The sequence below is a fragment of the Salvelinus fontinalis genome, chromosome 29, assembly GCF_029448725.1.
Source record: "Salvelinus fontinalis isolate EN_2023a chromosome 29, ASM2944872v1, whole genome shotgun sequence".
Classification (NCBI taxonomy): Eukaryota; Metazoa; Chordata; class Actinopteri; order Salmoniformes; family Salmonidae; genus Salvelinus; species Salvelinus fontinalis.
The window spans coordinates 18,830,354-18,851,061 of NC_074693.1; the positions used below are offsets into that span (position 1 = coordinate 18,830,354).

General features: G+C 45.0%; 1 protein-coding gene across 2 annotated transcripts in view; it reads left to right on the forward strand.

The window, feature by feature from the left end:
* ints6l (integrator complex subunit 6 like) overlaps nucleotides 1-20,708 on the forward strand; it is a 28,062-nt gene that overhangs the window by 1,819 nt on the left and 5,535 nt on the right. For both annotated transcript variants that reach the window (XM_055888490.1, XM_055888492.1), the window contains exons 3-13: nucleotides 7,719-7,868; nucleotides 9,003-9,092; nucleotides 10,044-10,227; nucleotides 12,694-12,822; nucleotides 13,016-13,179; nucleotides 14,626-14,778; nucleotides 15,255-15,387; nucleotides 17,211-17,305; nucleotides 17,433-17,543; nucleotides 17,827-18,042; nucleotides 19,839-19,965. In XM_055888490.1, coding sequence (XP_055744465.1) covers nucleotides 7,719-7,868; nucleotides 9,003-9,092; nucleotides 10,044-10,227; nucleotides 12,694-12,822; nucleotides 13,016-13,179; nucleotides 14,626-14,778; nucleotides 15,255-15,387; nucleotides 17,211-17,305; nucleotides 17,433-17,543; nucleotides 17,827-18,042; nucleotides 19,839-19,965 — 1,552 coding nt within the window. The remainder of the gene's footprint in view (nucleotides 1-7,718; nucleotides 7,869-9,002; nucleotides 9,093-10,043; nucleotides 10,228-12,693; nucleotides 12,823-13,015; nucleotides 13,180-14,625; nucleotides 14,779-15,254; nucleotides 15,388-17,210; nucleotides 17,306-17,432; nucleotides 17,544-17,826; nucleotides 18,043-19,838; nucleotides 19,966-20,708) is intronic.

Sequence of the window (20,708 nt, forward strand, 5' to 3'; positions counted from 1 at the left end):
TTTTTTCCTCTCTGCAATTTGGGAAGGGCCCGTAAATTAGCATTTCACTGTTAGTTTACACATGTTGTTTATAAGGCATGTGACAAATACAATTTGCTTTGTTTTGATATCCCATTCAACTCTGCCCCAAAGCAGGAAAAGATGGAGTGAAATATGTTCTCCATTTTAGAGTATGTGAGAGGCAGCTAAGACCAAAGCTCTCAAACAATATTTCAATGACAAAGTTATCTCAGTTTACAAAACAATTAGATGTGACTGTTCGAATGAACCCATATGAATCCTGCAGTCACTGCAGCAGCTAGCTTTATCATCGGGATGCCAGTGTAACATTACACCAGAATTAGGAACATGAATAAGCAGTTGGGGCTAACTTGCTGTCAAGTATCTGACAGTATTTTTACATTTTAGTCTTTTAGCAGACACTCTTATCCAGAGTGACTTACAGTTAGTGCATTCATCTTAAGATAACCATGTATTAATCCTGTATGAATTCCCTGTCACATGTCTATTCATGCACTCTTGTTGGGGGATGGGCACATATGTTGTATAGTAGTCAAATGAGTAGTGCTGAAGTGCATTGCATGTAGCCTATGTTATAATGAATGTGTAAAGGCCAAGTGTATGAAACTGCATTGTTGCTTCTTTCATGTGCAATGTTGCCGAGGTGCGGAAGGTGGGCCTGCATCAGTGTATGCTGCTGTAGTTGTGTGGTTTGACAGTGACAGTACTGTAGAGTGGCTTATTCCCTGGCACTTCATTAGCTTTGTCTCTCTGGCAGGTGGCCAGACATCCTCCCAGGGCTTTTCTACACCCCCCTCCCTCCAATGCATACACATATCCCCTCCTCCTTCTCCAGGTCTTCTTCCTCTCCATCCAAGGATAGGTGGTGGTTCATTAGCTATTCCATTTCACATTCCTTGGTGTCAGAGCTTGTTCAGTTTCTGTTTCTGTATTAAATTACCAGATAGGCCTATAAACCTTACTTGTCTTCAGAATTTTCCTTGAGGGCATTTTTCCTGATTTGTTGCGAATTAATGGATTATTATCAAGGGACTTTTGATGAAACTATTCAAAAGCAGAAGTGCTATGCGTTCTGGGAAATAACTAGCTAACTGCATGGCTACTGAAATGTCCCTTGTTTGTTCTAGGCACTTTGGAGAGAAAGCTCCTCCCTGTGTTAGGTTTTGACAACCAGACGAACAGAGTTTGCCCAACAATAACCCAGCCTGTAATGTCTTGCCTACCTTGCCTGGTGAGAGATGGAATCTGACTACAGAACTTCTGCACCTCTACTGAGCAGTGTGGCTGTTTAGCCCTGTTTTATTATTCATAAGCTATTCAGCCGCCAATAAGAGAGGAGTTCCATGGAGATGCTGCTGGATAAAGACAATGCTGTCTTTTCCTCCTCACTCTGACTTCACTTGTTGTCCCGTTCCTGGACCGTCGAGGGGGAGGTCATTCTTCCTCTTCCTCCTCCTGCCCCAGCGCTGACATTTTTTTTCTCACTTGGATTTTGTTTTTCTCTTTCACACTCCTTTCCTCTCTAGAATGACATGTTATTAGGCAGAAGATGTGTACTGTGTGTACGCTATGCATGCTGAAGCAGTTCATCCACGTTCTGTCATAAAGAGCACATGTTCAACTTCATAAAAAAACGTGACAGGGTTGACCGTAAAAGGGTTGACAATTTCATCTTAAATCAGCTATAAATCCCCTTGTTACAGGAGGAATGGAGTCTTGTTGTGTTCAACAAGGAGTGGCAATTGAGTTCATTTTTAAAACATTTCTAGCCTGTCTATCTATGGGTAACAGGGTTGACGTGTTATCTAGCCTGTCTATCTATGGGTAACAGGGTTGACGTGTTATCTAGCCTGTCTATCTATGGGTAACAGGGTTGACGTGTTATCTAGCCTGTCTATCTATGGGTAACAGGGTTGACGTGTTATCTAGCCTGTCTATCTATGGGTAACAGGGTTGACGTGTTTTCTAGCCTGTCTATCTATGGCACAGGTGTCAAACTCATTCCACGGAGGGCCGAGTGTCTGCGGGTTTTCGCTCCTCCCTTGTACTTGATTGATGAATTAACATCACTAATTAGTTAGGAACTCCCCACACCTGGTTGTCTAGGGCTTTATTGAAAGGAAAAACCAAAAACCTGCAGACACTAGGCCCTCCGTGGAATGAGTTTGACACCCCTGATCTATGGGTAACAGGGTTGACGTGTTATCTAGCCTGTCTATCTATGGGTAACAGGGTTGACGTGTTATCTAGCCTGTCTATCTATGGGTAACAGGGTTGACGTGTTATCTAGCCTGTCTATCTATGGGTAACAGGGTTGACGTGTTATCTAGCCTGTCTATCTATGGGTTACAGGGTTGACGTGTTATCTAGCCTGTCTATCTATGGGTAACAGGGTTGACGTGTTATGCTCAACCCACTCAGTTTTCCATCACAAAATGGCCAAAAAAAGTATCTGCTTTTACACTATGATTTGACTATTAGATGTTCAATGTTTCTTTTAAAAAAACATTTAGTAAAAGGAATAGTTTCACCACATTAAAACGAGAGTTCACTTCATGTAATAGCACAGACGCAAATGAATCACTAATCACATGAAATAGATAATAATGTTCAGGAAAGACTTTGTCAAAGCAAGATAACTAGGGCTTTATAATGATGAAAGTGAAATAGTGAAAACTTTTGAAAATGTTGGGGTTAACTGGGTTACAATTTTCCTGGAAATCACAGAAGGTGCATGGGGGGGGACATGTCAATATGCTGAATTTTAGCAAGTCGTTATCCATATAAAAAAATCGGATTAATTGAATAATCCATGTGGTCTATATTACAGGGCACTTCATTTAATATAACAGGCTTTTAAAATGAAATATTGTTGCACAATTTATACTTAAAATAACAAAGGGATGCAAAAGGCAGTCTTTTTGTGGAATGACTCCAAATGTTTAACATTGTGTTATAATCATTCAGGCTTGTGTTTACACATGTCTGACCGGTACATCCAGGGCTGTCATTCACATGCCTAACCGGTACATCCAGGGCTGTCATTCACATGCCTGACCGGTACATCCAGGGCTGTCATTCACATGCCTAACCGGTACATCCAGGGCTGTCATTCACATGCCTAACCGGTACATCCAGGGCTGTCATTCACATGCCTAACCGGTACATCCAGGGCTGTCATTCACATGCCTAACCGGTACATCCAGGGCTGTCATTCACATGCCTAACCGGTACATCCAGGGCTGTCATTCACATGCCTAACCGGTACATCCAGGGCTGTCATTCACATGCCTAACCGGTACATCCAGGGCTGTCATTCACATGCCGGGTTCTGTAGCGGGGTCTGTAGCGGGTCCTATAGCGAGGTCTGTAGCGGGGCCTGTAGCGAGGTCTGTAGCGGGGCCTGTAGCGAGGTCTGTAGCGGGTCCTGTAGCGGGGACTGTAGCGGAGTCTGTAGCGGGGCCTGTAGCGGGGTCTGTAGCGGGTCCTATAGTGAGGTCTGTAGCAGGGCCTGTAGCGAGGTCTGTAGCGGGGCCTGTAGCGAGGTCTGTAGCGGGTCCTGTAGCGGGGCCTGTAGCGGGGCCTGTAGCGGAGTCTGTAGCGGGGCCTGTAGCGAGGTCTGTAGCGGATTCTGTAGCGGGTCCTATAGCGAGGTCTGTAGCGGGGTCTGTAGCGGGGCCTGTAGCGGGGTCTGTAGCGGGGCCTGTAGCGGGGCCTGTAGCGGGGTCTGTAGCGGGGCCTGTAGCGGGGCCTGTAGCGGGGTCTGTACTCGTGTCTGAAACCTACTCCGCTTCACTGGCTGTGAGTCTGTGACCCCTTCCCTTTGCCTTCCATATGATCACAGCTCTTTGGGCTTGTTAAACAGCCTAGCTTTCACTGCAGTGATAGTTCTGATTTCTACCATGCTCACGGTGCTCTCATCTCCTGCTCTCATGACCAGTTAGTTCATCACCACCCTTCTGAGTCAGAAATGCACAATGACATGATGCATCACGTGCCTTCAACCTGGAACATTTTGGTTCTGCTCCTTAACTAAAAGATAATGGGAACTTAATGTTTTTTATTTATAGGAGTCTGCTTTCTCATAAGTGGGGCTTTTGCGTGGAACAAGTTGTTATCTGTCTGTTTATGGAAAGCGGTCTCTTGTCCTGCAGTCAGTGTGTGCAGGAACCCAGCATGACTTAGCCTAGGCCCCAGCTGCTGTATCCTGGCTCATAGACTGCCACTGTTCTATCGGGGTGGGGGGACCTAGCTATATTCAGCTGCTATACCCTGGCTCATAGACTACCACTGTTAAATTGGGGGTGGGGGGGCTTAGCTATATACAGACACAAGTACATATAAAAATGTTTGATAATAAATCATTCATGATGACGTAATCACTTTTTTCATTGTGAATTTGATGTTGTCTTTTTCTTGGCACTCTAACTCTGTGTCTGGGTTGCCGAGAGACATTTGAAGACGATGATGTCAGTGCTACATTCAGGATGTAGGCTAGCTCTATGGCTTGTGTCATGTTGTATTCCTGTTTCACCACATGGCATGAAGCACAGCCCACAAATAAATCACCTACCACAATATAATGTTGAAAATCCAGTCTCAATATTATTATTTTTTCTTTTTATTTTATTTTTTAAAATAAATTTTATCCCCTTTTCCCCCCAATTTTTGTGGTATCCAATCGCTAGTAATTACTATCTTGTCTCATCGCTACAACTCCCGTACGGGCTCGGGAGAGACGAAGGTCGAAAGCCATGCGTCCTCCGAAGCACAACCCAACCTAGCCGCACTGCTTCTTTAACACAGCGCGCCTCCAACCCGGAAGCCAGCCGCACCAATGTGTCGGAGGAAACACCGTGCACCTGGCCCCCTTGGTTAGCGCGCACTGCGCCCGGCCCGCCACAGGAGTCGCTGGAGCGCGATGAGACAAGGATATCCCTACCGGCCAAACCCACCCTAACCCGGACGACGCTAGCCCAATTGTGCGTCGCCCCACGGACCTCCCGGTTGCGGCCGGCTGCGACAGAGCCTGGGCGTGAACCCAGAGACTCTGGTGGCGCAGTTAGCACTGCGATGCAGTGCCCTAGACCACTGCGCCACCCGGGAGGCCCCTCAGTCTCAATATTCTAACCCTTCCCCAAACGTCACAACATCAGCATAGTGGAGCACATTTTTTTCTAATGCATCCTTGACCCTCTTTCACTCTTTTTCATGTCTCCCTCCACCTGTTTTCCCTCTCTTTCCCACCCCACCCACCAGACAAGGTTGTCTTAAAACAAGGGACTCTGGTTGCACACTTATACAGCCTTTAATGAATTGTTGATTTGGAGGGGGGGGGGGGAACGAAGGTTGGGCAGGTAAAATTGAATTACTCTTTCGTTTGAATTATTGAGTGTGAGTTAAGAGTTCTACAGCCTGCCAGTAGGGCTTTGTCTTCAGTTCTACAGCCTGCCAGTAGAGTTTTGTCTTCAGTTCTACAGCCTGCCAGTAGGGCTTTGTCTTCAGTTCTACAGCCTGCCAGTAGAGTTTTGTCTTCAGTTCTACAGCCTGCCAGTAGGGCTTTGTCTTCAGTTCTACAGCCTGCCAGTAGGGCTTTGTCTTCAGTTCTACAGCCTGCCAGTAGGGCTTTGTCTTCAGTTCTACAGCCTGCCAGTAGGGCTTTTGTCTTCAGTTCTACAGCATGCCAGTATGGCTTTGTCTTCAGTTCTACAGCCTGCCAGTAGGGTTTTGTCTTCAGTTCTACAGCCTGCCAGTGAGGATTTGTCTTCAGTTCTACAGCCTGCCAGTAGGCTTTGTCTTCAGTTCTACAGCCTGTCAGTAGAGTTTTGTCTTCAGTTCTACAGCCTGCCAGTAGAGTTTTGTCTTCAGTTCTACAGCCTGCCAGTAGAGCTTTGTTTTCAATTCTACAGCCTGCCAGTAGGGCTTTGTCTTCAGTTCTACGGCCTGACAGTAGGGCTTTTGTCTTCAGTTCTAGAGCCTGCCAGTAGGGTTTTGTCTTAACTTCTACAGCCTTCTTTATTTATTTATTTTTGTTTAACCTTTATTTAACTAGGCAAGTCTGTTAAGAACAAATTCTTATTTACAATGACGGCCTACAGCGGCCAAACCCGGAGGACGCTGGGCCAATTGCATTTCTTCTACAGTGAAGGAATGCAACATGCTACTTCAAATATACAATTGCTTTAGCATTGTTTTATGCTATTTTTCACTACTTCATAAGTACATTGGAGTAAACACATTCTAGAGGTTAGATATAATAACCCATGCCTTGTATCCAAGGACTACAAACACTTAAAAGTTAAGCCAACTCTGTCCTGTTGTATTTCCTGCTCAGTGTCCATGTCACCTCCAAACTCCCACCCTCTATTTCTCTCTTCCTCCTTCTCCTCTCTCTCTATAGGACGCATGGTACCGCTTACGGTGGGGCTGGTAAGCCTGCAGGTCATCCGTAGATTAAGCATAATGCTGTAACAGTAAGGTACTTGACCTCAGTGGAGGAAAGAGCGAAAGCAGCCACTCACACTCCCCTACTAGGCTGCTCTCTTACAGGAAAGCCCCGGTCTCGTGGGAAAGCCCCGGTCTCGTGGGAAAGCCCTGGTCTCATGGGAAAGCCCTGGTCTCGTGGGAAAGCCCTGGTCTCATAGGAAAGCGCTGGTCTCATAGGAAAGCCCTGGTCTCATGGGATGAGCAGCTTCAGGAAGTGCTTCAGCAAGAGCCAATAGTGGCCAGTACTTTGTGTTTTCTGAGATATTTTCTACATTACAAATAGACCTACCATTTTCAAACCAAGCACTCTAAAGGCATAACCTAAGGAAGATGTAATGTCGTAGCTTCATAGTATCATAAACATATTATTTAAAGGGATAGTTTACCTAAATTACAAAATTACACACTGGTTTCCTTACTGTGTAAGTATTCTATGGACAAGGTATGACAGCAATCTATGCTTTGGTTTAGTTTCCCTGGCACTGTTTCCACATGCTAACGTTTTAGCATTTTTGGCACAAATCCCATTCACGTCAAGGGACCGATATTAGCATTTTTTGCGCATCATATCCAAATTAGCTAAAAGTATCTAAAATTGATTGTGAAGCTCAGCAAAGTCACTTATAAATGATTTTAACATGATCCGTGAAAAATGCTAATTTTGGTCCCATGACTTGAATGGGATTTGTGCCACAAATGCTTAAATGTGAGCATGTGGAAACCGTGCCAGCGAAACTAAACCAAAGCATGTATTGCTGTCATACCTTGTCCATAGACTGCTTCCAGGGTAAAGAAACTAATTAGTATTTTGCCATTTGGGTGAACTAACCCTTTAATATAGAGCCTAATGTATGATCAATATCTTTCATCTGTTGTGATAATACATATTTTCTTTAGCCTATATGAGTATGGAGCTGTTACTGTATGTCTTTAACCCAGCACTAATATGTTTAATATGAGTCAGTGTGTTTGTACGTGCCAACATGCCTCTGTGCTCTGGGGTCAATGTAATGTAATACTGTCTGTGTATGTGTGTGTAAGAGTGAGCGTGTGTGTGTTGTGTCCACTTTCATGGCTGGTGTTATGTGGGTTGATCATGCAGTGTATTGTGATGACGCAAGACTCCCTCTGTCTGCCTGAGTATGCAATGTATTGCATTCCCTTCATATGGTGTGTGTGTGTGTGACACACTATCCCTGTGTGTATTTCAGGCGGGCTGGAAGGAGAACCATGCCACGTTTATGAGTGAACTGAAGAACCTGCAGGCGTCTGGACTGACCACTCTGGGTCACGCTCTCCGCGCGGCCTTTGACCTACTCAACCTAAACCGCCTTGTCTCTGGCATCGACAACTATGGACAGGTATTCCTGACACTCACCCCTCTACACCTTTAAATATAACATACTTTAGTATAAAGTACATCACCCAGGTCATAGAAATAGCATGTTTTCCCCCCAACAAATCCTATGGAATATCAGGCAATAGGTAACTTTTTTAAACATATTATTATGCACAAGCATTTTGTACAATAGCATGCAATACAGTGCATATAGATTTGAGGAATATTCCGTTTGTGTATGTATTTGTTTATATCAGCCAATATGAGCAGCATTAGACCATTCGGGCTAGGCTAGCGGTGAGCATCGGGAGTATGTAAATCTTCTTAGTGTTTCTCGGCAGGTAGCATAGTGGTTAGAGCGCTGGGCCAGTACCCGAAAGGTTGCTGGATCAAATCCCCGAGCTGACAAGGTAAAAATCTGTAATTCTGCCCCTGAACAAGGCAGTTAACCTACTGTTCCCTGGTAGGCTGTCATTGTAAATAAGAATTTGTTCTTAACTGACTTGCCTAATTAAATAAAGGTTAAACAAATAAAAAAAACAAAAATACAAAAATATACAAAAATAAAAACTTCCTGTTAGTGTGTGTGTTTGTGTGTAAATAAGAGAATGCTGGCGGTAGGAAGCTCAGCAGCTAAGGAGTTGGACCTGTAGCCGAAAGGTGTCCGGTTCGATTCCCGGGCCGGGCGCTAGAAAAAGGGCGGAATTAATCTGGCAACTTGAGGGCTACTCTGGGTTCACACCCTCAAGACATTCCCCTAATGTTGGGCCTTTGAGCAAGGCCCTTAACCCCACAACCCTGTACTCGTCTCAACTGTCTGTTTGGTGTCTGGTGGTAGGGGGCTGAGAACACAACACAATATTTTGTGGTTCTCTGCAACATCTGGACAATAAAGTTGTATTGTATATCACAGGAGGTTGATGGCACATTAATTGGGGAGGACGGGTTTGTGGTAATGGCTGGAGCGGAATTCGTATCAAATACATCAAACGCACAGTTTTCATGTGTTTGATGCCATTCCATTGGCTCCATTCCAGCCATTAGTATGAGCTGTCCTCCCCTCTGTCCTCACAGAGTACCACAACGACAATCATCTCTCAGCCTGACCAACAGCAAACCGTTTTTTTAACCCATGAACTTCCCTGTCTACCCTCAGGGCCGTAACCCGTTCTTTCTGGAGCCGTCGGTGATCATCACCATCACGGATGGGAACAAGCTGACTCACACCTCTGGGGTGCCGGATGAGGTGAGCGAGGACACTGGCCGTTCCTCTGACTGGTTAAATATAAGTCAGAGGCCATGCTCATAAAGCGTCTCAAAGTAAACGTGCTGATCTAGGATCAGGTCCCCCTGTCCATGAAATCTTATTAAGGAAAAACTGATCCTAAGTTAGCACTTCTACTCTGAGAAGCTTGATACATATGGCCCCAGGTTTAAAAGCAGTGGACTGTGGTCCTGGCTAGGTCTAATGAAGAAGGAACAGTTTCACTCTCCAGCCAGTAGAGTTCTACTGTGGTCCTGGCTAGGTCTATTGAAGAAGGAACAGTTTCACTCTCCAGCCAGTAGAGTTCTACTGTGGTCCTGGCTAGGTCTAATGAAGAAGGAACAGTTTCACTCTCCAGCCAGTAGAGTTCTACTGTGGTCCTGGCTAGGTCAAATGAAGAAGGAACAGTTTCACTCTCCAGCCAGTAGAGTTCTACTATGGTCCTGGCTAGTAAGTGAGGCTGTTAAAGAGAGCCCACATTTGAAGCAGGCAGAGAATTCCAGGACATATGATTCTTCATGAGCTGCATGTTATTCAGATGACTCACATTGTCTAAATCGTTATTACACTATATAAGAAGAAACCAACTCACCTGGGCCCAATTACAAGACAAATTAACAAGTCTAGTAACAAGTCCAGTAACAAGACAAATTAAATGCTAATCCAATTTTCACATCTTCCCCACCTCTACATTTGACATTTTAGTAATTTAGCAGACGCTCTTATCCAGAGCGACTTACAGGAGCAATTAGGGTTAAGTGCCTTGCTCAAGGGCACATTGTCATTTTTTGTTGTTGCCTACTGTAGTCGGCTCAGGGATTTGAACCAGCAACATTTCTGTTACTCGCCCAATGCTCATAACTGCTAGGCTAATTGCTGCCACCTCTAACATGCCCCTCTCCCTCCTTTGTGCTCCTCTCTCCCTGTCTCCAGCTCCACCTGCCCCTGACCTCTCCACTGCCAGGCAGTGAGCTGACCAAGGAGCCATTCCGGTGGGACCAGCGTCTCTTCGCCCTGGTGCTGCGTCTCCCTGGGGCAGCCACGCCCGACAGCGAGCAGCTGGGCAGCGTCCCCAACGACGAGTCTGCCATCACCCAGATGTGTGAGGTCACTGGAGGTAGGATGCCCCCCATAGAAATAGTTAACGTCCTGCTTTTACTTCCTGCCCTAGTCCTATGGGTACACTGACAAATGTCTGCCAGTTCACCCATTATGGCATCATTGACTTCAATGGAGACGCCCATTCTACTCATTCTAACTGGCTCTGGGGTTCATTCTAACTGGCTCTCCATGTTCATTTTGCAGTCTTATTGAGAAAGTTAGGAGATTAGAGTAACAGGAAAGTAAGACTCCTCTCTAGACTTTGACTTGTCCTATCAGTGTGAGGCTTGGCGATAACATTATCAGCATGACAATTTTAACAAACATTAACACGGTTCAATTATAGAAGTACCAAAAAAAGGAACAATGTTAAACAATTGTGTGTGTTGTGATGTCAAAATGTGTAATGTATAAAAACACAGACACAAGGTCACAGTCTATATATGCTCTCAACAATTTAATGGGTCAACCAACATTTGGGCACAGAGTACCTTCTTCAGGGTCCAGGCTATGTATCATTTAACATTTGCAATGTTTCCAGAGACTGGAAATTAAATCTGCAACTATCTATGTATTGTCAATACTTTCTGGAAGATATAGAGTACCAGTCAAAAGTTTGGACACACCTACTCATTCCAGGGTTTTTCTTTATTTTTTACTATTTTCTACATTGTAGAATAATAGTGAAGACATCAGAACTATGAAATAACACACATGGAATCATGTAGTAACCAAAAAGTGTTAAAATCAAAATGTATTTTATATTTGAGATTCTTCAAAGTAGCCACCCTTTGCCTTGATGACAGCTTTGCACAACCTTGGCATTCTCTCAACCAGCTTCATGAGGTATTTACCTGGAATGTATTTCAATTAACAGGTGTGCCTAAAATTTATTTAATTCTTCATGCGTTTGAGCCAGTCAGTTGTGTTGTGACAAGGTAGGGTTGGTATACAGAATATAGCCCTATTTGGTAAAAGACCAAGTCCATATTATGGCAAGAACAGCTCAAATAAGCAAAGAGAAACAACAGTCCATCATTACTTTAAGACATGAAGGTTAGTCAATCCGGAAAATGTAAAGAACTTTGAAAGTTTCTTCAAGTGCAGTCGCAAAACCAATCAAGTGCTATGATGAAACTGCCTCTTATGAGGACCGCCACAGGAATGGAAGACCCAGAGTTACCTCTGCTGCAGAGGATACGTTCATTAGAGTTACCAGCCTCAGAGATTGCAGCCCAAATAAATGTTTCACAGAGTTGAAGAAAGAGACACATCTCAACATCAACTATTCAGAGGAGACTCCGTGAATCAGGCCTTCATGGTCGAATTGCTGCAAAGAAACCACTACTAAAGGACACCAATAATAAGAATAGATTTGCTTGGGCCAAGAAACACGAGCAATGGACATTAGACCGGTGGATATCTGTCCTTTGGTCTGATGCGTCCAAATTTGAGATTTTTGGTTCCGATGTCTTTGTGAGACTCAAGAGTAGGTGAACGGATGATCTCCGCATGTGTGGTTCCCACTGTGAAGCATGGAGGAGGAGGTGTGATGGCGTGGGGGTGCTTTGCTGATGACACTGTCTGTGACTTATTTCGAATTCAAGGCACACTTAACCAGCATGGCTACCACAGCATTCTGCAGCGATACACCATCCCAGCTGGTTTGGGCTTAGTGGGCCTATCATTTGTTTTTCAACAGGACAATGACCCAACACACCTCCAGGCTGTGTAAGGGGTATTTGACCAAGAAGGAGAGTGATGGAGTGCTGCATCAGATGACCTGGCCTCCGCAATCGCCCGACCTCAACCCAATTGAGATGGTTTGGGATGAGTTGGACCGCAGAGTGAAGGAAAAACAGCCAACAAGTGCTCAGCATATGTGGGAACTCCTTCAAGACTGTTGGAAAAGTATTCCAGGTTAAGCTGGTTGAGAGAATGCCAAGAGTGTACAAAGCTGTCACCAAGGCAAAGGGTATCTACTTTGAAGAATCTAAAATATACTTTGATTTGTTAAACACTTTTTTGGTTACTACATGATTCCATATGTGTTATTTCATAGTTTTGATGTCTTCACGATTATTCTACAATGTAGAAAATAGTAAAAATAAAGAAAAACCCTTGAATGACTAGGTGTCCAAACTTTTGACTGAGAGTGTACATGCAGAATAACACTAATGCCGGGACAATACCAGTATCACCATACTCCTTAGTATCATGGCAAGGAAAGAAAACACGAAGGGGCTTTAACCTCTTTAGAAAAACAGCCCCAATGTTGGAAACAAACATCGTTATGTTGTCATCTAGAGTCACACAATAATTTACATACAGACGGTTTTTAAAGGACAAAATAACTGCTTCTTGTTTTAATTCTTGTCATGGAAAAGATATTGCAATACTGGTATCATTATAGCCCTTAATAACAGGTCTTCTCCATCTCTCTGTCTTTGTTCTTCATCCCTCCCACTCTTTCTTTCTCTAGGTCGGTCATACTGTGTACGGACTCAGAGGATGCTGAACCAGTGTCTGGACTCTCTGGTCCAGAAGGTTCTGAGTGGTGTCGTCATTAACTTTGAAAAGACAGGGCCAGATCCGCCTCTGGTAGGCGAAGGTATGTCCTAACAGGAATGCGCTCTAACTTCTTGTGTATGACTATGCGTGTCAATGATGAAGTGTCCTCTGATGGTCTCAAGGTGACTCTCTCTGACACCGCTTGACTGATGTGTTCCAAACAGCTGCTTCTGGCTGTTCTTCTGTTTGTGTTCGGTTGAGAAATGGATACCTCATGTTGTTTGCTTCTACAGATGGTATGGTTGACCCGAGCCGGCCCGTGTTGTCCTTCAGCCCACAGCCCTGGCACAGCTGCCACAAGCTCATCTACGTGCGACCCAACCCCAAGACAGGGGTGCCTGTAGGCCACTGGCCCATCCCTGAGTCCTTCTGGCCGGACCAGAACTCCCCCGCTCTGGTGAGAGGATGCCATTAACCCCACAGTTACTGATGCAGTAACACTAACGCAAGCTCATTAGTCCCTCCATTTTGAAACACTAAGATATTGTTTGTGTGATTATTAAGCAGTCAGTTAATGGGTCAAGTGAAAGAGGATGAGAGTTAAGCATTATGCTCCTCTTAAATCCAGTACTTAGTGTTAAATGTGGCTCTGCACTCTTGCCCTCTGGGACCTATAGTTGTCCTGGCCCTCTGGGACCTATAGTTGTCCTGGCCCTCTGGGACCTATAGTTGTCCTGGCCCTCTGGGACCTATAGTTGTCCTGGCCCTCTGGGACCTATAGTTGTCCTGGCCCTCTGGGACCTATAGTTGTCCTGGCCCTCTGGGACCTATAGTTGTCCTGGCCCTCTGGGACCTATAGTTGTCCTGGCCCTCTGGGACCTATAGTTGTCCTGGCCCTCTGGGACCTATAGTTGTCCTGGCCCTCTGGGACCTGTAGTTGTCCTGGCCTCTGGGACTTATAGTTGTCCAGGCCCTCTGGGACCTGTAGTTGTCCAGGCCCTCTGGGACCTATAGTTGTCCAGGCCCTCTGGGACCTGTAGTTGTCCAGGCCCTCTGGGACCTATAGTTGTCCAGGCCCTCTGGGACCTGTAGTTGTCCAGGCCCTCTGGGACCTTTAGTTGTCCAGGCCCTCTGGGACCTGTAGTTGTCCAGGCCCTCTGGGACCTATAGTTGTCCAGGCCCTCTGGGACCTGTAGTTGTCCAGGCCCTCTGGGACCTGTAGTTGTCCAGGCCCTCTGGGACCTGTAGTTATCCTGGCCCTCTGGGACCTGTAGTTTTCCAGGCCCTCTGGGACCTATAGTTGTCCTGGCCTCTGGGACCTTTAGTTGTCCTGGCCTCTGGGACCTATAGTTGTCCTGGCCCTCTGGGACCTATAGTTGTCCTGGCCCTCTGGGACCTATAGTTGTCAAGGCCCTCTGGTACCTGTAGTTGTCCTGCCCTCTGGGACCTGTAGTCCTGGTCCCCCGGGACCTGTAGTCCTGGCCTTTGAGACCTGTAGTTGTCCTGGCCCTTGGCATCCTGTGAATGATTGCTCCTCACTGTGTCTTTATTGCCAAGAACTGGGGGTGAAGTTTGCTTAGGACTCTCTCTGTGTTTTTCTTTCTCTCTGTATATTGACTATCTGTAGTGTTACTGGGGCAGTGCCAAGGACAGAGGGTCAGGGTGGATGCTGACTGACTAGAGTCTGCCAGCTCCATCCTACTGTTTAATGTTCTGTCTCTACTCTCTTTTTCAACCCCCCCCCCCACACACACACACACACACACACACACACACAGTAGTTCCTGTGGTGTCGGCATGGCATTGGTATAGTTTCAGGATGTTTATTTCTCCTCAACAAGGACAGCATTATATGAAATGCTCTAAATGTTCTCTGTCATTCTCTCCCTTTGCCCACCACTAGCCTCCTCGCTCTGCTCACCCTATGGTGCGTTTCACCTGTGTGGACTGTGAGCCCATGGTGATTGACAAGCTACCCTTTGACAAGTACGAACTGGAGCCCTCGCCACTCACCCAGTACATCCTGGAGAGGAAGTCTCCACACATGTGCTGGCAGGTAGGAGAAATGCTCCCACACACAACCTCAAGGAGTTATGGTGTTTGTATTTCTAGTTATGCTGTGGGATGTTGTTTGTGCTGAGCCCTCTCTCGCTTTCGCTCTCTCTCTGCCCCTCTCTTTTTCTTTCTCTGTTTCTCTCTGTCTCTCGCTCCCCCTTTCTTTCTTTCTTTCTTTCTCTCTCTCTCTCTCTCTCTCTCTCTCTCTCTCTCTCTCTCTCTCACGCTCTCTTTCTCTCTCTGTCTCTCTCTGTCTCTCGCTCCCCCCCTCTCTCTCTCATGCTCTCTCTTTCTCTCTCTGTCTCTCTCTATCTCTCGCTCCCCTCTCTCTCTCTGTCTCTCTATGTCTTTCTCTCTCTCATTCTCTACCCTCCTCACTGCCCCCCCCCCTGTCTCTCTTTCTCTCTTTCTTCCTGTTTCTCCCCTCTCGCTGTCCCCCCCCCCCCATTCTCTCTCTCTCTGTCTCTTTCCCTGCAGGTCTTTGTGAACAGTAGTGGAAAGCACAGTGACCTAGCCCAGCCCTTTGGCTACCTGAAGGCCAGCACCACTCTCTCCTGTGTCAACCTCTTTGTTATGCCTTACAACTACCCAGTTGTTTTGCCACTCCTTGGTAAGTGAGATTGTGGATGTCTTCTATGCTGAAGCTGTAACAGTATACAGCCATACATTAGCGACATTTGTGGGGTGTTTCTGTTATATGTATTTGAAATAGGTATTTAAATTACTTTTGAGTATTTTGTCATTTGTGTTTGGAAGGCCTGAGAACCTGACTAAAATCAACATGTATTTGGAAGGCCTGAGAACCTGACTAAAATCATCAATGTATTTGGAAGGCCTGAGAACCTGACTAAAATCACCATGTATTTGGAAGGCCTGAGTACCTGACTAAAATCTCCATGTATTTGGAAGGCCTGAGAACCTGACTAAAATCACCATGTATTTGGAAGGTCTGAGTACCTGACTAAAATCACCATGTATTTAGAAGGCCTGAGTACCTAAATAAAATCCCCATGTATTTGGAAGGCCTGAGAACCTGAATAAAATCGCCATGTATTTGGAAGGCCTGAGAACCTGACTAAAATCACTATGTATTTGGAAGGCCTGAGAACCTGGCTAAAATCACCATGTATTTGGAAGGCCTGAGAACCTGGCTAAAATCACCATGTATTTGGAAGGCCTGAGAACCTGACTAAAATCATCAATGTATTTGGAAGGCCTGAGAACCTGGCTAAAATCACCATGTATTTGGAAGGCCTGAGAACCCGACTAAAATCATCAATGTATTTGGAAGGCCTGAGTACCTGACTAAAATCCCCATGTATTTGGAACACCTGAGAACCTGACTAAAATCCCCATGTATTTGGAAGGCCTGAGTACCTGACTAAAATCCCCATTTGTGTTTGGAAGGCCTGAGAACCTGACTAAAATCCCCATGTATTTGGAAGGCCTGAGAACCTGACTAAAATCACCATGTATTTGGAAGGTCTGAGTACCTGACTAAAATCACCATGTATTTAGAAGGCCTGAGTACCTAAATAAAATCCCCATGTATTTGGAAGGCCTGAGAACCTGAATAAAATCCCCATGTATTTGGAAGGCCTGAGAACCTGAATAAAATCCCCATGTATTTGGAAGGCCTGAGAACCTGACTAAAATCCCCATGTATTTGGAAGGCCTGAGTACCTGACTAAAATCACCATGTAATTGGAAGGCCTGAGTACCTAACCAAAATCCCAATGTATTTGGAACGCCTGAGTACATGACCAAAATCCCCATGTATTTGTAAGAACATACTTCAGAGAATGGTATTTTGTATTTTCAAAATATATTATAATGCTTCAGAATTTTGATGCCCCATATCACCCCAAATTTGCTGCATTGGTTTAAGAAATGTTAGGTCACTAACGTGTTGCCCTGAGAGGTTTTGGTGGAGGAGGAGCAAGGATAGTGCCGTGAATATGGTCCCAAAGGTGGAAGTGAACTCTTGTTTTTTGTTATTGCCATACTATCACTACACTCTCTGTCATTTGGGAAGTGATTCCTGTGCCTCAACTTTATGTCAAACCCCTTTATGCCTCCATCTGCTCCTCTGATTAAATGATACTCATGGTAAGGCATGGAATCTAATTTCTGACACCAATGCAGTGTATGTTGAGTAATAGGGGCCACAAAGCTCTGAAGACTAACAATATATGAAGTGGGATATTGGTACTGTTTATAGCGTGTAAACCGAAGGTCACATGTTGTTTTACGTGCAAATGTATGTATTTCAATTAAATAAATAAAAAATACCCAGTTTTGTGTAGATTATTTTGATACATTGGTCTTTAGGGTATTTTGTAACAAGATACTTTCTGATTGCCAATCTCTGGGTGTTCTTGGATGATCAGGTCTTTTTCCTCTTCCCAACCCCCAACCCTGCTGTCTTCACAGATGACCTGTTTAAAGTGCACAAACTGAAGCCAAACCTAAAGTGGCGGCAGGCCTTTGAGATCTACCTGAAGACCATGCCTCCTTACTTTCTCTTGGTAATGTACTGTTCTTGGTCAATGTCATATATGTAAATATATATTTGTATCCATATGTGCTATATGTATTTCATGTTTGTTTGATGGTGATGCACTTTCTCTATGGGCTCTCTGTGTTTCCATACAGCCATTGAAGAAGGCACTGAGAATGATGGGAGCGCCCAACCTCATCTCCGACAACATGGACTGTGGCCTCAGCTACAGTGTCATCTCCTACCTAAAGAAGCTTAGCCAGCAGGTGGGGCTTCCCTTCACCTGGGTAGCATCCTAAATGGCACCCTATTCTCTATGTAGTGCACTACTTTGACCAGGGCCCAAAGTAGTACACTATATAAGGAATAGGGTCCCATTTGGGATGCACAACTAGACTTAGTATATATCTATAGCTTTCAAAGTTTGTACAACGTGATACGTGTTTAACAAGGGTCACTTATGTAGGTCTGAATACACTTTAGGAGCACACCCAGCTGGTGTGAATTAGTGAATAAAGAACCTGTCTTTGTCTCTTTCTCTGTCTGCAGGCAAAGATGGAGTCGGATCGCCTGATCGTGTCTGTAGGGAAGAAGGCTCCCCAAGAGACTGGGATAAAGGTGAAGAACCACTCCAACACCCTGTCCCTGGCCCACCGCAAAGACTTCAAGCAGCTCCTGCAGGGTATCACCGGAGAGATGTCCCTCCGCCTTGCAGACATCAACTTCAAGGAGTTTGCCGGCTTTCAGATTGCACTGCTCAACAAGGTACAGAACCGGCAGGGTGAAACTCTGAGATGCCTGAGAGGATAACTGTATCCCAAATGGCACCCTATGCCATACAGTGGGGAGAACAAGTATTTGATACACTGCCGATTTTGCAGGTTTTCCTACTTACAAAGCATGTAGAGGTCTGTAATTTTTATCATAGGTACACTTCAACTGTGAGAGACGGAATCTAAAACAAAAATCCAGAAAATTACATTGTATGATTTTTAAGTAATTAATTTGCATTTTATTGCATGACATAAGTATTTGATACATCAGAAAGCAGAACTTAATATTTGGTACAGAAACCTTTGTTTGCAATTACAGAGATCATACGTTTCCTGTAGTTCTTGACCAGGTTTGCACACACTTTTGGCCCACTCCTCCATACAGACCTTCTCCAGATCCTTCAGGTTTCGGGGCTGTCGCTGGGCAATACGGACTTTCAGCTCACTCCAAAGATTTACTATTGGGTTCAGGTCTGGAGACTGGCTAGGCCACTCCAGGACCTTGAGATGCTTCTTACGGAGCCACTCCTTAGTTGCCCTGGCTGTGTGTTTCGGGTCGTTGTCATGCTGGAAGACCCAGCCACGACCCATCTTCAACGCTCTTACTGAGGGAAGGAGGTTGTTGGCCAAGATCTCGCGATACATGTCCCCAACCATCCTCCCCTCAATACGGTGCAGTCGTGCTGTCCCCTTTGCAGAAAAGCATCCCCAAAGAATGATGTTTCCACCTCCATGCTTCACGGTTGGGATGGTGTTCTTGGGGTTGTACTCATCCTCCTTCTTCCTCCAAACACGGCGAGTAAAGTTTAGACCAAAAAGCTCTATTTTTGTCTCATTAGACCACATGACCTCCTTCCATTCCTCCTCTGGATCATCCAGATGGTCATTGGCAAACTTCAGATGGGCCTGGACATGCGCTGGATTGAGCAGGGGGACCTTGCGTGCGCTGCGGGATTTTAATCCATGACGGCGTAGTGTGTTACTAATGGTTTTCTTTGAGACTGTGGTCCCAGCTTTCTTCAGGTCATTGACCAGGTCCTGCCGTGTAGTTTTGGGCTGATCCCTCACACCTTCCTCATGATCATTGATGCACCACGAGGTGAGATCTTGCATGGAGCCCCAGACCGAGGATGATTGACCGTCATCTTGAACTTCTTCCATTTTCTAATAATTGCACCAACAGTTGTTGCCTTCTCACCAAGCTACTTGCCTATTGTCCTGTAGCCCATCCCAGCCTTGTGCAGGTCTACAACTTTATCCCTGATGTCCTTACACAGCTCTCTGGTCTTGGCCATTGTGGAGAGGTTGGAGTCTGTTTGATTGAGTGTGTGGACAGGTGTCTTTTATACAGGTAACTAGTTCAAACAGGTGCAGTTAATACAGGTAATGAGGGGAGAACAGGAGGGCTTCTTAAAGAAAAACTAACAGGTCTGTGAGAGCCGGAATTCTTACTGGTTGGTAGGTGATCAAATACTTATGTCATGCAATAAAATGCAAATTAATTACTTAAAAATCATACAATGTGATTTTCTGGATTTTTGTTTTAGATTCCGTCTCTCACAGTTGAAGTGTACTACCTATGATAAAAATTACAGACCTCTACATGCTTTGTAAGTAGGAAAACCTGCAAAATCGGCAGTGTATCAAATACTTGTTCTCCCCACTGTATATAGTGCACAACTTTTGACCAGAGCCCAGTGAATAGGGTTCCATTTGGGACGCAGACGATGTTCCTAGATTGAAGTGGCAGACAGGGTTTCTGTATCTCATTACTTCCGATCTCCTCAGGATCTAAAGCCTCAGGCGTATCGGAACGCCTATGACATCCCAAGACGGAACCTTCTGGATCAGCTGACACGGATGCGCTCCAACCTTCTGAGGACTACTCAGAAACTTATCAGAGGACAAGATGAAGGTAGGCAGGCTTGAAAGCTGCTTAACCCCCTAGAGTCGGTTGATGCACTGGTGCGTCAATCTAAGTTACATAACAAAAAAATCCCCATCAAAATCCGTCAGTTTAAGCTAGAGATATCAGTTTTTTTGCATTGGATGCTTCTCAATCCACCGCATCTGCCCGCCAGTGTCGCACTTCTGCATCTGAGGTGAAAGGTGACAGAGCTAGAGCGGTGTTTGTCAGACCATGAGACATCCTGAAAATCAGTCTTTTCATGTAAACGTCTGAAGCGTCCGAATGGTTTGACCTACAAACTTTTACTCTACGGCCCCCACCAAGTGTCAGGAGAGTTGTCGGTACTGACGATGTGCCACCTTCTGTTTGGTAGCGTCCGAACCATTTGGGCTACAAACCCCATTGTGGAAAGGGGAGATTCTCATGAACATGATGGTGTTCTCTGTTTTTGCTCTACGACCCCCACAAGTGTCATGGGACTTGTCTGAAATTAACCGGTACATTTTTAAAAAATAAATGGAAGTATGACGGTAGTTTTGTTCCTACCCAAAAAAAGGGGTTAAATATGTGTAAAAATATATATATATATCTCCTTAGATTTAGGACAGACAGTTCAAAACCTTGCTTCTTATGATTTATTTTGTGACTGTTATTTTGAAATGAATGAATGTGTTATTTAATGTGTTTCTATGGGCTATAGTAGTAAAGGCCAACATCTATATTTTATCAAAACATTGTTTTATATTATT